The sequence below is a fragment of the Brienomyrus brachyistius genome, chromosome 8 (assembly GCF_023856365.1).
Source record: "Brienomyrus brachyistius isolate T26 chromosome 8, BBRACH_0.4, whole genome shotgun sequence".
NCBI classification, from domain to species: Eukaryota; Metazoa; Chordata; class Actinopteri; order Osteoglossiformes; family Mormyridae; genus Brienomyrus; species Brienomyrus brachyistius.
Genome location: NC_064540.1, coordinates 28,543,731 through 28,557,200, shown reverse-complemented (window position 1 = coordinate 28,557,200; position 13,470 = coordinate 28,543,731). Strand labels below are relative to the sequence as shown.

The 13,470-nt window shown below is 42.0% G+C and overlaps 1 protein-coding gene across 1 annotated transcript; it reads right to left on the bottom strand.

The window, feature by feature from the left end:
* Nucleotides 1-955: 955 nt before the first annotated feature.
* Nucleotides 956-6,085, bottom strand: LOC125747353 (protein phosphatase 1 regulatory subunit 15B). The gene is made up of 2 exons (XM_049022536.1): nucleotides 3,326-6,085; nucleotides 956-2,327 (listed from the first exon to the last, which is right to left on the bottom strand). Exons 1-2 carry the CDS (start codon nucleotides 5,174-5,176, stop codon nucleotides 2,136-2,138), a joined length of 2,043 nt encoding a protein of 680 aa, XP_048878493.1. The 5' UTR covers nucleotides 5,177-6,085; the 3' UTR covers nucleotides 956-2,135.
* Nucleotides 6,086-13,470: the final 7,385 nt, after the last annotated feature.

The window sequence follows — 13,470 nt, the reverse complement described above, 5'->3', positions numbered from 1 at the left end:
GCGTTTTATGTAACTATATGGCGACCATTACAACCCGAATACTCACGATCATTTTGCATCGACGGTTTTGTCCTGTTTTTGTGTTATAAATGTTTCTAAATCGAAGGATAATCAAGTGAAGGATTAGGAAAGCAAATACGCCCAGCTCACCAGAAAACGTTGCTTTAAAGGAGTCGCTATACTTGTTTCGCATATTCTTTTTTTGATTTGAATTACATCGGAGATTTCCTTTCATATCCATTTCATCTGGTTCTGCCAGGAAGTGTTTATTGACATGGCGTACACATCATTCAGAGCTAATACAAGAACTACCGAGTAAATAGTTATTCATGACTGGACAAATGTAGCTTCGGAGCTCAGTATTATTTTATATATTTTAACAATGCAACACCCAATACTACAGACTGTCTCTTGTCTATTTTCACTCCATTCATAAACCAAAACATTTTTATTACGAGGGGTCCGTCCTACCCTTTCATTATCACGATTCCTGTTTCAAATTACATTTAATACAAAAAGCAGAATAATCTTAATGATAGTAAAATACCGTCTTGGGATTTAATATTATTCTAATTCAAGATTCACAAATAAAACATCAATGACTTGGTAAAACTGGTTTTACGTTCTACAATAAACATGTTTGGTGATTCAACTTCTTAGTTATTGGTCCCACAAGACAAAAAGAAATTGAGACAGTACGAGGTAAACGTACTGTACATCTATATATAATTTATATACATCAATTTTAACTGCATATGTTTGAAACATTGAGGAAAACAATAAATATACAGAGGTCCCCTGGGTGGTTCTTTTGGGTCATTATAATTATTCATAATTCAAAATTTCTTTTAAATACATCAACATTAAAAATGTAATACATTTCAAAAGCTCTTGTATATGCTACGTTCCAAGTTTAATTGTGAAACAGAGAAAAAAACTGACTCAAAAAGAAAACTTCATCAATACAGGTTCTTCATTGATTTATTAGTATATATCATTTTATTTATACAGTAAATGAAGCAATAACAACTTCCACAAAATCTCGAAGGAAGCAGAAGCACTAGAAAAATAAAACAATTTAATAATGCAATTAAACACATATCACTCATTTTGGTAATATCCAATCAACTAATTTCCAACCGTTAAAAAAAAAAAAAAAAAAAACATTTTGCTGCCCGTTACCTGCCTAAATTTATTCGCTCTCATCACGTCTGTCATTTTCAGAGTACAGAGAACCAAACCCTTTTAATTGTCCACATCACTGTGAAAGCACCAAACTATCAAAATAATGAAAGTAAAGACTTTCTACAATAAATTAAAGACTAAATTCAGAACTGGTTTATTTGCTCCCGTAACACGAAAGAACTCTCTAAAGTCAAATACTGAGGGACTCAAGATGTAAAATTGTAACTGTCACGGTAAACAGTTCAATTGTGTTTTACCTTTGGCCTTAAATTTACAAAAAGTAATACTTTCCATTAATCAATGTCACTGAGAAACCTCAGCCCAATACCCTTGTACTCTGTACAAGTGAAGTTTAGATTGATGTAGGTGTAAAACTGGTTTAAGTAGTTAAATCTCTAGGAATTGTAAGAGTTGCAAAGTTAGGGTTTAGCCCAGTACTATGTCGTTATTTATCAGTAATGTTTCTATTAAATACCAATTTCCAACTCCACTTAGGTTTTACCACAACCTACCCATATCCACAATCCCAGTGCAAGCCAACCTGAGCAAAACAATCCCCTTTGTCAATTCTCACAAGTTTCTCTAACAAATGACAAAGGAAAGGTGATTTATCTGCCACACATACATACATGGTATTCTCAATCGAAATAAGAGGTTATCAGACTGTTGAGTGAAATATATAGAAAACATAGTGACAATTGTATGATGAAGGGCATTGTTAATTGCACAGTGAAGGCTGGTAACAAGGGAGGAGTGTCACCTATGGGAAAGTGCCGCAAAAAATTATACTAAAAGTCAGGGTCAGGCTGTACTTGAATTACGATTTAGCCCTTAGCCTTTTAGTTGTTAACATATTTTTGTGTCTCCTGCTGCCACGACAGTCCAGAGTCCAGCAATTACTAGATACTGTGACAGATCAACAACACAACAAAGGTAACAATAGCAGCAACTCAGCAGCTCTGGTGCAACCTTTGGAAGATTAACTGGCGGAAGTCAGGGGCCAGGCAGTATCCAATGACATCCTCTGTTTCCTGCACACGGCGAAGGAAACGGCAGCGATCACGCGCAAACTCTTCCCAAGGACTCCGTCGGTCTTCATCACAACTGGCATAGAATTCTTCTACATCTTCCACAAACCGCACCTGGTGGGCAAAAATCGGCCTTGTCACATCGAATCACAATACTCAATAGACATTTACTGATCTGCGGTGCAAAGAAATTCTCTCAGAAATTTAAAGAAAAAAATCATGTAGTCACATGTAGCTTCAACTAAAAGCAACCAGAATGACACAGGGCTGTAAATGCAGGGAAGCATTACAGTTTGTCCTGCTAATCAAATTGAAGAGGTAGCTGATAATCCTTACAAGATGTGCAAGCACAATAATTTGGAGTGCAGATATTTTCCTGGAGACCCAGGGATAGAAGCACCATTGCATCATCTGAATTAAAATCATGGGAGGGGGCTTGTTTCATCACATCTGCTACGACTGTAGCATTACACAAAATCATGGGGATAAAAATTATTCATGACATTATATCACTCTTCTAAATGTTTATGAAAAAATTATTCTATTAAAAAAGGGAAAAAATAATTTGCAATGCATATCAAAAAATGTATCCCCCCAAAACAGATATGAGGAGTCTACAACTCACATCCGTAGTCAGTAACTTACTTTAGCGGTATTTGAACTGATGGGGACTCATTTAATCTTTCAGTATTAAATCTACAACTAGACTTTTTCCTACTCATAAAGATAATGCTCAATAACTATCACAGTTCCTATAACCTAAAAAAGGTTAATTACAAATCCATATCTCTCAAAACTGTCTTGGTTTTTTGTTATTCAATTCACATCCACATATTACGGCAGGTAATTGTACATTAAATGTATGAAAAGAACTAAATGCAATTGATTAAATGTCAGATCAATTAACAAAAACAGTTAAACAATGTATCACTGTATATTCAGCTGAAAATCTTTTGAATGTTATAACTGAAAAGATGTCATTTTAAATAAAATTTTGGGACAACAGTAGCAGTTTAATGTTACAGTTCATACATGTTGTAATAAATAATACTTATTTATTAATAATAAAATTATTGTGACGTTGTGGGTGATAATGAACATCAGGCTGTTACCTTTTTCAGCTTGGCAGAGCATGTATTGTGGCTAGCAACATCTTCTGAAAAACCACTGTCCAGCCGTTCCTCCGCTTCCTTCTTGTGGCTGCATGGTGAAGTGAAAGATGTACCACTAAAGCTCCGGGCTGCAGGTAGAGTGCGCAGAGGAGCCTGGAAATTGAGGAGACTGTATGGGTCTGACACACAGCTGAAAGAGTTCCATAAGTGAAGGCTATCTGCTTTGTCCACATTTCCAGACTCGTCTCCAGAATTATCCTCTTCTATGAGAGGCTTAAGGGATGAGGAAAAGGAACTAAAGGAACTGGGGGAAATGGAACGCTCTGCTTCCACTGCCATTACAGAAACATTCGCTTGTGTGACAGGATCCGCGGCAGTCTTGAGAGGTGCAGTGAAGTTCCAAAGATTATAACGGTCCCTGCTTTGGCAAAAAGAGTTCCAAAGCTTTTCCACCCCAGCATTTGCATCCTCTGCATCTTCCTCATCATCAGAATCACAATCCTCAGAATCTGAAAAATCAGAAGCTCCCTCACTGTCAAATCCATCATCATCATCCCAATCGCAATCACCCTCCGACTCACTATCGCTATCCTCACTGCATGGGCTGCCCATGATGTAAGCAATTGTCTTGTTTTGGCACTTGGGTTTGGAGAAATAAGACTGGGCCGGCACCTCCACTTCCTCCTGAACAGGCAGCTCACCTTCTTCAGACTTAGCAACAGAATCATGATGTCTTTCCCATTCAGTGAGCTCTGCTTTAGCTTCCTTTGGTTCCTCCTCAATAGAGCAGCCTTGTACCTCAGTTCTCCTACCAGATTCTATACATCCCTTATTGAGGCAAAGGGGTCTCATTACATGCAATCTGGTATTTGAGTGCTCCTCCTCCAAACTTGTGTATCCATTGTCCTGATCAGGAGTCAGCACAGCTACATCACTTTGACAGGCAGCAACAGTTCTTGTGTTGATCAAACTGGTATAGACAGGTTGATAATCTAACAGTGAAATTTCTGTGCTCAGGAGGCATCCTGGCATGGACATACAGGATGCACCATTACCTGCCAGTTTCGCATGACAGAACAGTCCAGTATGTTCACTGTGCACTGATCCTTTACATTGTACAAACAGTTTTGTTGGCCTGGCAACAGAAACCACTGTGCTGGATTTTACCTGCTGGCTGTCACTGGTATTTTCTCCGTAAAACCATGTGGCCGATACCTTCTCTTTCCAATCTGAAAGTTCAGATCCCCAAATTTCACCCTGCCAATTGTTTTTTGTTGCTGACAAATCTGCGGGCCAGCCATCGCTACTTAGCATTTGTTCTGCGGTTCTTGTTTCATTCTGAGATGAAACTGCGCTAATCAAAAACTGAGAAAGAAAATGTTTCGCTGCGGCTAAATACCCACCGCCGGTTGTGTCCCTTATGACATTCAAATCCACATCAGCAGGGTTAATTCCCAATTCATGAAAAGACTCCGCACTAATCCACCTGACAGATTCCTTAGAGGAAAAATCAAAGCCGCTGGCTTCATGCTGGTAATGAAGGTAGGCGATGTGTGGATGATGTTCAGCTGCAGGAATAAATTTGCCAAGTCGCTCTAAGAAAGAGCTGTCTCCGTCCACAGATCGAGAAATGTCCTCATTAATCGATCCAAATCCGCCGTTTAACAAGGTAGGGGTCTGAAGCCGTCCCGGAAGATACTTTTTAGCGAAAGACAGGGCGGGCCTAAAAACCACCGATAAAAAGCCAAACCACGAACTTTCCTGATTTTTTTGTACCAGCGACGCGACTCCAAACTCGTCGGGCACAGTCGACGTGGCGCTGTGCTTCGAACTGAGTCTATCTGAATTCATGTTTTTTCTCTTGGATCGAGAAATAATACAAATAAACCAACAAAAATAATAGTAGCTAAATCCGGACTGGTGAATTAATTATAAAAGTAACTATATATAGAAGGATGCATGAGCATTTGATAAAACAGTCATTGATTTAAATAAAAATACATACGTAGACTAGATAACAGTAGCTGATTTGCGACGGGAAAATAGCGAATTAGTTAAATTATGTATTTAAAATGTCAGGGGCGACGTTCATTCTTCATAACATAAGTAGTTGAAAGCGCTCAGATTAGTTACGTAGGTAATTGTCCTTGCACTTTCTACGGAAAAAAAAGCTATATCACTCGAAAACGTAGCTGATTATATTTCATTATTGAAGCCTTGGGAACGGAGATTTTCGCTCAGCAGCGCGCCTGAACGGCGATCCGGTCGGCTTGCCTGTGAGCCCACTGCACGCCGTCTTCCATGACGCCTTCGACTCTGGTGGTGTCCATGTCGGTGTCACTCCGAATACAATGATCGGACAAATTCCGGCCAGCGCTTGTAACAGTGGTAACAGTAGAAGACAGAGCTGAACGGCAAGACGTACACGAAAAACCCACGTAGACATATAGAGCCATCTTATTTGTTCAATGAAGCTCAGTCTAGCAAGCGAAAGCAGAAGTTACGGTGACTAGTTTATGTCACTCACCGGCGAGTAATATCCGAAAATCTGGCGAAAAATACGAAGCGTTGCTAATAACCCATAAATAACTAGCTACTTTAATAATTTACCGCTTTTTCGTGTAGCTGAACAATAAAACAGCACTATTCTTAGGAGGTTAATGGAGTAATGGTTATTAGCATTTTAGCGGTAATAGACTTCCAATAATGCAGCAGATCGCACTTCCTCCTCTGCGCAGTTCAGCCCAAATCGCCGTAAGGGTATTTCATCAGAAATGTAAGGGAACGTCGCAAAAGAGCGCAAACATTAACCGAGGATATTAGGGATCCTCGCATAATTAATAAAGCACCGTAAAAACTTTCATTAAAAAATGTTTTGCATGAACCAAAAGTGTTTAGTAAGTTTCGTCTTCGACATTTGCTCCATCAGTATGTGCGAATGTTTGTCAAGTGTATAACGGGAAAAATTTGGTACAAATTATAGAGAAAAATTAACTTAAATATTAAGCTGTGGCTAGAAATATATAAATATAAATTTAGTATGACTGGGACATGATTTAGGTTGCAATTAACCTGTATTTAAATTGTTTTTAAAAGGATGAGTCGGTCATGGGAGGTGGTCAGTTAAATTTCATCTAGTATGTATCTTTCATAGGATGCTTAACAATGGAAGGTACTCCTTCCTTTCCTGTCAGTGATGTATGACTGAAAGGAAACAAACAAGAAAACATATACATCAAAATACAACAAATAAACACCACTGATAACAAGAATTTGATAACTGAGTTTGGAATGATCTAAGAATTATTTCCCTTACATTGATTGTAAGGATGCAGGTTTGAAAGTTGAAAGAAACCACTTATAGTGATCACGTCTGTCTGGGTGAAACTGACCACTACAAGCGGATTTACATTTTACATTTACATTTACAGTATTTGGCAGACGCCCTTAGCCAGAGCGACTTACATAAGTGCTTTGAGACTCTGCGATGAATTTCCGATGCTAGCTCAATAAGGACCCAGGCTATGAATACCATTTGTCTGAAAACTCCGTTGAGAACAACGACAACGACAAGCGGATGATCATTATGACTTATTTTTTTTTCTTCTTTATGTCTGTCAGATTTCCATCTACTTGACATTTGTATATTTATCACAAGAATATAAGGTAATAAAATGGACAACATCACTATTTAGCTACTTAATTTTATTGATTTCAAAATACAGTACAGCTGTTTCAAACCCTTTTCAAATTACAGTATTGTACAAATTACTGAACTGTGTATCTTAAATTTTATACATTTTCTTTACATTTTAAGCACAGATGACTGTTGGAAAAGCACGGATAGCTTGACCGCAGTTGAGATCACTGGTTGCGACAAATAACACATTTTGCGTTTGTCGTGTTCTAAAGGTTGAGAAACAGGACAGATACACTTTCTTTTCAGAGTAGAGAACTGTTACATCAAAGATGGATGTCTTATCCCATTTGCCTCAATTTTAAGGTAATGATCAATGCTGGATCAAGCTACGTGAAAGCATGGAATTATTACAGAACTTGCTTATATCCTACAGTGATTTAAAATAAACTGGGATAGCCTTTTCACCACAATACTGTGGAAACCGCTTATAGCGATCACAGTTATAGTAATAGACCGCTTCTATGGATCAAAAAGCTCGGGACAAAATAATTCCTGTACAAATACTATTGAAATAATTTGTGGTAAAATTCTGGGGAAATAATATATATTGGTAACACTTTACTTAAAGCAGTCATTATATTGCATTATACATACCTTCATAATGCATTATAAAATCTTCAGAAAATATTATAAACACGGCTATAACTATTCGTAAAAAAGGCATAACACATTAGTCAGACCTCGGATTGCGAGTAACTTGTTTTGCAAGACGAGCAAATTTTTAAAATAAATTTTAACTTGATAAATGAGCGAAGTCTTGCAATACGAGTATGTACAGTCGACCCTCGTTTATCACGGTTAATCGGTTCCAGACTCTACCGCGATAAGTGAATTTCCGCGAAGTAGGATTCTTTATTTATAAATAGAATATTTTTGTAGTTAGAGCATAGAAAACCTGTTTACGACCTTCTAAATATGGTTTTTAACATTATTAGAGCCATGACATTTATACATGAAATAACACCCTTTAGTCACCATTAATGTTATGATTGCTGGACACAGAAGCAGGAACGGGGAGACGAGGAATCATGATCGAAAGGTTTATTTGGAATCACTCCAAATGGAGGACACAGGAACATATTGTGATGCCTGACCCGTCCACTCATGTGTGCCACGCCCCTGATTACCCACATGTGCTTCCCCGATTTGTTTCCAGCCCTGTCTGATTACGTTGCCCTGCTTTAATGTATTTAAGTCCTGGTCTCCCCTGTTTCCGTGTCTGTCATTGATGTTACCAGTCCTAGTGAACGTTCGTACTCCGTGTCTTCCAATAAACCCTAGTTCTGCCCCGATTTCTGCCTGCCTGCCTATTCCTGATCGCTCTCGCTGCCTGAGCGATCTCCCATTCGGCACGTCCGGCAATTCAGAGTGACAGAATGACAGACCTAAAGACGAAGAAGCAGAGGAGAAGGAGCGCGAGGGAGCCGACGATCTCCCTCGGAGCCTGTGCACTTTCCCGCATGTGGCAATCTCCGGAGGTAAAGCAGCCCGTCCTGATTCCAGCCCTGAGGCCGAGCCCACAGGACGCTTACTCCGTGTGGAGATACTGGCCCTCGAGTGAGGACGAGGAGGAAGAGCCCTTCCTCTACCCTTACCCGGAGCGGGAGCTTGTTCTTTCGCCGTCCGTTTTCACGGACGTCGCGCCGCCTCCCGCCACCGCCAGGCGCCGGAGGAGGAGGAGGAGACCAGCGATCGCCGGTGCAGAGGAGCTCCCTCCGTTACTGCCGGCGGTCCCCGCTCCCGTGCAGCCGCCACTGCCTGCGGCTCCCACGCCTGCGCAGCTCCCTCTTCCCGCTGCAGCTCCCAGGCAGGCGCCCCCACTGCAGCAGCCTGCAGTTCCCGGGCAGGCGCCCCCCACTGCAGCAGCCTGCAGTTCCCGGGCAGGCGCCCCCCACTGCAGCAGCCTGCAGTTCCCGGGCAGGCGCCCCCCACTGCAGCAGCCTGCAGTTCCCGGGCAGGTGCCCCCACTGCAGCAGCCTTCTCTGCCGCCTGCTGCTGATAAGCAGGCACTTCTTCGGCCCGCGGACCCGGCTCCCGAGCAGGCGCAACGACCAACGCCTGCGCAGCCGCCTCCGCTGGTCCCTATGGCCCTTGAGACCTGGCCGCCACGTGCGCTGCCGTCTGTGCAGCTAGCGCAGTTGCTGCCGCCTGCAGCTGCTCCCGAGGCGCCCCCTCCGCCTGCAACTCCAGTCCCTTCTGCCCTAGTCCCCGAGGTGGTCCCAGAAGATCCCGTCTTAGCTCCTCCCTCTCTGGAGGTGGAGGAGCTTGAATGGGACCCCTCGGGGACCTTCCTTGTGACTTCTTTGCCCTCGCCCCGGCGAACTCGACCCCGACCTGGGGTCAGACTGTGTCCCGTAAGGGGAGGGGACACAGGCGAAGGACTGGGGTCCCTCCCGCCCTGCCCCCTGGCTCATCCTCCCTCGCTTGCGCTGGGGCAGGGCGGGAGGGACCCCAGTCCTTCGCCTGTGTCCCCTCCCCTTACGGGACACAGTCTGACCCCAGGTCGGGGTCGAGTTCCCCCTCCGATGCCTCGTCCCCCTGCCTCTGTCCCTCCTCCGGTGTCTCGTCGGGCTCCTGCGGGCCCCCCGACGGCGGCTCCTCGGTCGCCTACGGGGCCTCTACCTCCAGCCCGTCCCTGGACGTCGCCGCCTGCGGCGGCTCCCCCCTCCTCTGGGCCTTTGCCGAGGTCCCCTCCGGCTTCCTCATCCCCTTCCCCGGTGGCCCCTCCTGCTCCCTCCTCGGCCCCTGCCTCGATCCCTCACCCGGTCTCCTCGGCCCCTCCGGGGTCCCCTCCGGCTCCGGCCTCCCAGCTGGCTGCGGCCCCTCCGGCCGCCTCCCATTGCCCGCTGGGGCTCCCTCGGGCTCCCCTTTGTTCCCCCGCCTTCTCTCCCTTCTCTCCTGCCTCTTTCCCTCCTTTCTCTGCTCCCCCTTTCTCGGTTCCTGGTCCTTTTGTTCTGCCCCGCTCCGCTCCTGGTTTCCCGTCGTTCCCTCCCGTCACTCCCGCTCCTTTTGTTCCTCCTGTTCCCTCTGTGTCCCCTTTCCTGGTTTGCCTCTCTGCTTTCCCTGTTCTGTTTCAGCTCCTGTCTTACATCCTGTCCCTTGCCTTGTTCTGTGTCTCGGTCCTGTTCCCGGTCCCTCGTTGATGGTTTTGGTTCTTGTTTTCTAGGTTTTGGTTCCTGTCTCCCATTTGTCGCCTCCTCCCTGGCGCACCCGGTGTAGCGCGCCTTTTGAGGGGGGGGGGGTTCTGTGATGCCTGACCAGTCCGCTCCTCATGTGTGCCACGCCCCTGATTACCCACGTGTGCTTCCCCAATTTCTTTCCAGCCCCGTCTGATTACGTTGCCCTGCTTTAATGTATTTAAGTCCTGGTCTCCCCTGTTTCCGTGTCTGTCATTGATGTTACCAGTCCTAGTGAACGTTTGTACTCCGTGTCTTCCAATAAACCCTAGTTCTGCCCCGATTTCTGCCTGCCTGCCTATTCCTGACCGCTCTCGCTGCCTGAGCGATCTCCCGTTCTGCACGTCCGGCAATTCAGCGTGACACATATAACATCAAAACGTCAATTACAGACCTGGGGTTACAGACTCTGACGTGGACTTAAATACACCGGACGAATCAAACTGACAGAATCTTTTTTTAGGCTTTGTCTGCCTAACGTCACGTAATCACAATTGAGCCGATGGTTCTTCTCTCTCTCTCTCTCGCTGCAGGATTGTGGGAAATCGTTTCCGAAGCTTGGTCTCAGTCGGCGTGCCTCACTCATATAATCAAAATTTAGTAGAAAAGCACCACTCGAATAAAAGTGTAGTAGTGCGAGCGATAAATCTGTTTAACGACAATATGTCCACATTTCCACGAAATCAGAAAGGAGGCAAAAGCGGCTGTCATTGGATAGGTTCCTTGTTAAAGTCGCACAGAAAGAAAAAGATTCCAGTGAGCCGACAGACAGCGGTGATTCCGTTGGTTATAGTGAAAGTCATCTTACAAAATAAGCCTCCTCTTCTCCTCCCTCTCGTCTCCCTCACACCTTCCACGATTCTTTTCAAAGGTAAAGTGCAGGTTAATTTGTTTTATGTATTTTTACTTTACATTTTGTATCAATTTTTATATTAATATTTTTGAGTTGTGGAACGATTCATCTGAGTTTCCATTATTTCTAATCGGAAAATTCGCTTTGATATAGGAGTGCTTTGAATTACGAGCACGTTTCCGGAACGAATTATGCGCGCAATCCGAGGTTTTACTGTGTATAGTCATGTTTATTATGCATCATGAATGCTCTGTGAAGTCCCCGTCTAAAATGCACCATAAATACCTTCATAATGCAGCACAAAGCATCCTTAATTGTTATACTGATCATTATTATGAATTATGAAGGTATTCATAGTGGGTTATAGATAAGACTTTAACAGAGCATTCACAAGGCGTGAGAAACACGGCTATAATGTGTGATTTCTTTTTATAAATATTTATAGCCGTGTCTAATACTTAATGAATGTTGCAATGAATTAAAAGAATATTATGTATTGTATGTTATTATGCTTTATGAATATGGGCTTCATAGAAAGTACTACCAAAATTTCATTTCATTTATATTCCTATAAATAAATTGATAAACACTCAAAAATGGACTGAATTTCGGCTAGAAATAAAAACAAAACATAGCTTCATTTATTAGGTAGACAATTACTTGATATTTTCGAAATATTTATTCACAACAGTTTGTATGTGTATGCTTGATGTTGCGCTCTGTCAAAACAGTTGAAATAGGACGCGCCCATTTTATAATTGGAACACGTCCCACATGTAAACACAATGATATGCTAAAGTGTTGGAAAGTTTCATTCTCAAATTTCACTTATATAGGCAGGAAAATGATAGCCATAAACATTCGGCATTAGACTGTAAAACCGTATCTTATGTCTGTTTTTTCAGTTGATCATAAACTAAATGCTTTTTTATTGCAATTTTTTTCTTTAAAAATATTATATATTTATATAAATATATATATGACCATGCATTGCTGTCTATCACATAACTTCAACAAGTTACAAAACAGATGCAAAATCAAAAGATATTAATTTCTGCCTGGCACTATGTATTCCTTCATAATGTTAATTCATAGAAAGATCCCCAGTCAAAACCCTGCATTCCCATATCAGAGATACTCTAATCTTAACATTCATAAGATTATACACAGTGCGATATATATCACAAATCAAATCACAAATAAGAGTATCATTAAGGGTACACTAAACATAATTTAAATAAAAAATAACATCCATATGATAAAATGATTTTGTCTGATGCATAACTAGAGTCTTCGTTAGGGCATTGTCCTTGTGCTCTGAATGCGTAGCCAATTTGTCTCAGTAACGTTTGGATTCATGATGAAACATAGATATTCATTCATTAATTCACTGAGTCACTTATTCAAATATTTCTTGGGAAGGTCCCCGTATTTCCTATGCCCCTGGAATTTGTAACTCAGTGCAATATTCAGTGAAATTTGTATATCTTTAATATTTTTTACTCTTTTTATGACTCACATTGAGTTGCATTTCCAATTTTGTTGTCCAAGTGACAATGACAAAGATTATCTTTATCTTTAACATACACACCTCTGTAATGTGACAAAATCACATTATATCATAACTTTGGTTCATGAAGTTAATAAGACTTGACACTGCAGGTTCTTTTACATACAAGTCTAATCTATTTTCCCCAAAAAAACACCCTGGATAGGCCTTAGTAGTCAATGATGAAGTACACTGGACATTCTCTTATATTATGACAGTAACACAACTTTTCTTTCAGCATTTGTGCCATTGCCCGTCCCAGTATCAATGACCTACATACATATTGGTATATGCCACTGTTCAATAGAAAAAAATTAAAAACGGTGAAAATCATAGTTATGGGTCAAGTTTTAATTTGTTAATTCAGGTTTCAGTTTGTTAATTTTGCATTTTATTTTTTAGGTTCTCCTCAGTTCTGATTAATGCAATATTTTGAAGGATTCCAGCAGTGTTATTTTCATAATAAATACACTACATTCTCTAATGCCACAGTCAAGCAGGTGCTGCACCGAGGGAATAATCAGATCTTGCGCCATCAATGTCAACCAATCAGGTGTTCCAGCACTTTGCATTAAGAAGCTCTCTCTTAAGAATCCTTTTAAGGGATTGTTCTGGAAACACACATGGAAAAGTTAGTTTAGTAAGGTATACCTTTCAAGTCTTCATAAGATGCTAAGAATCACTATATCAGGAAACCCAGTCATGGTGTATGGTGATTGTGTGTATGTGTGCCTTGTGATTGGATTGCACCTCATCTAGGCCACTCAGCTGCTTTGTACCTTGTGCTGCATAACTTAAGCTCCAGTACCTGCTAACAGGATAAGCAGTTAGAAGATGGATGGATGGAATGTATCCCCCAACACTGTA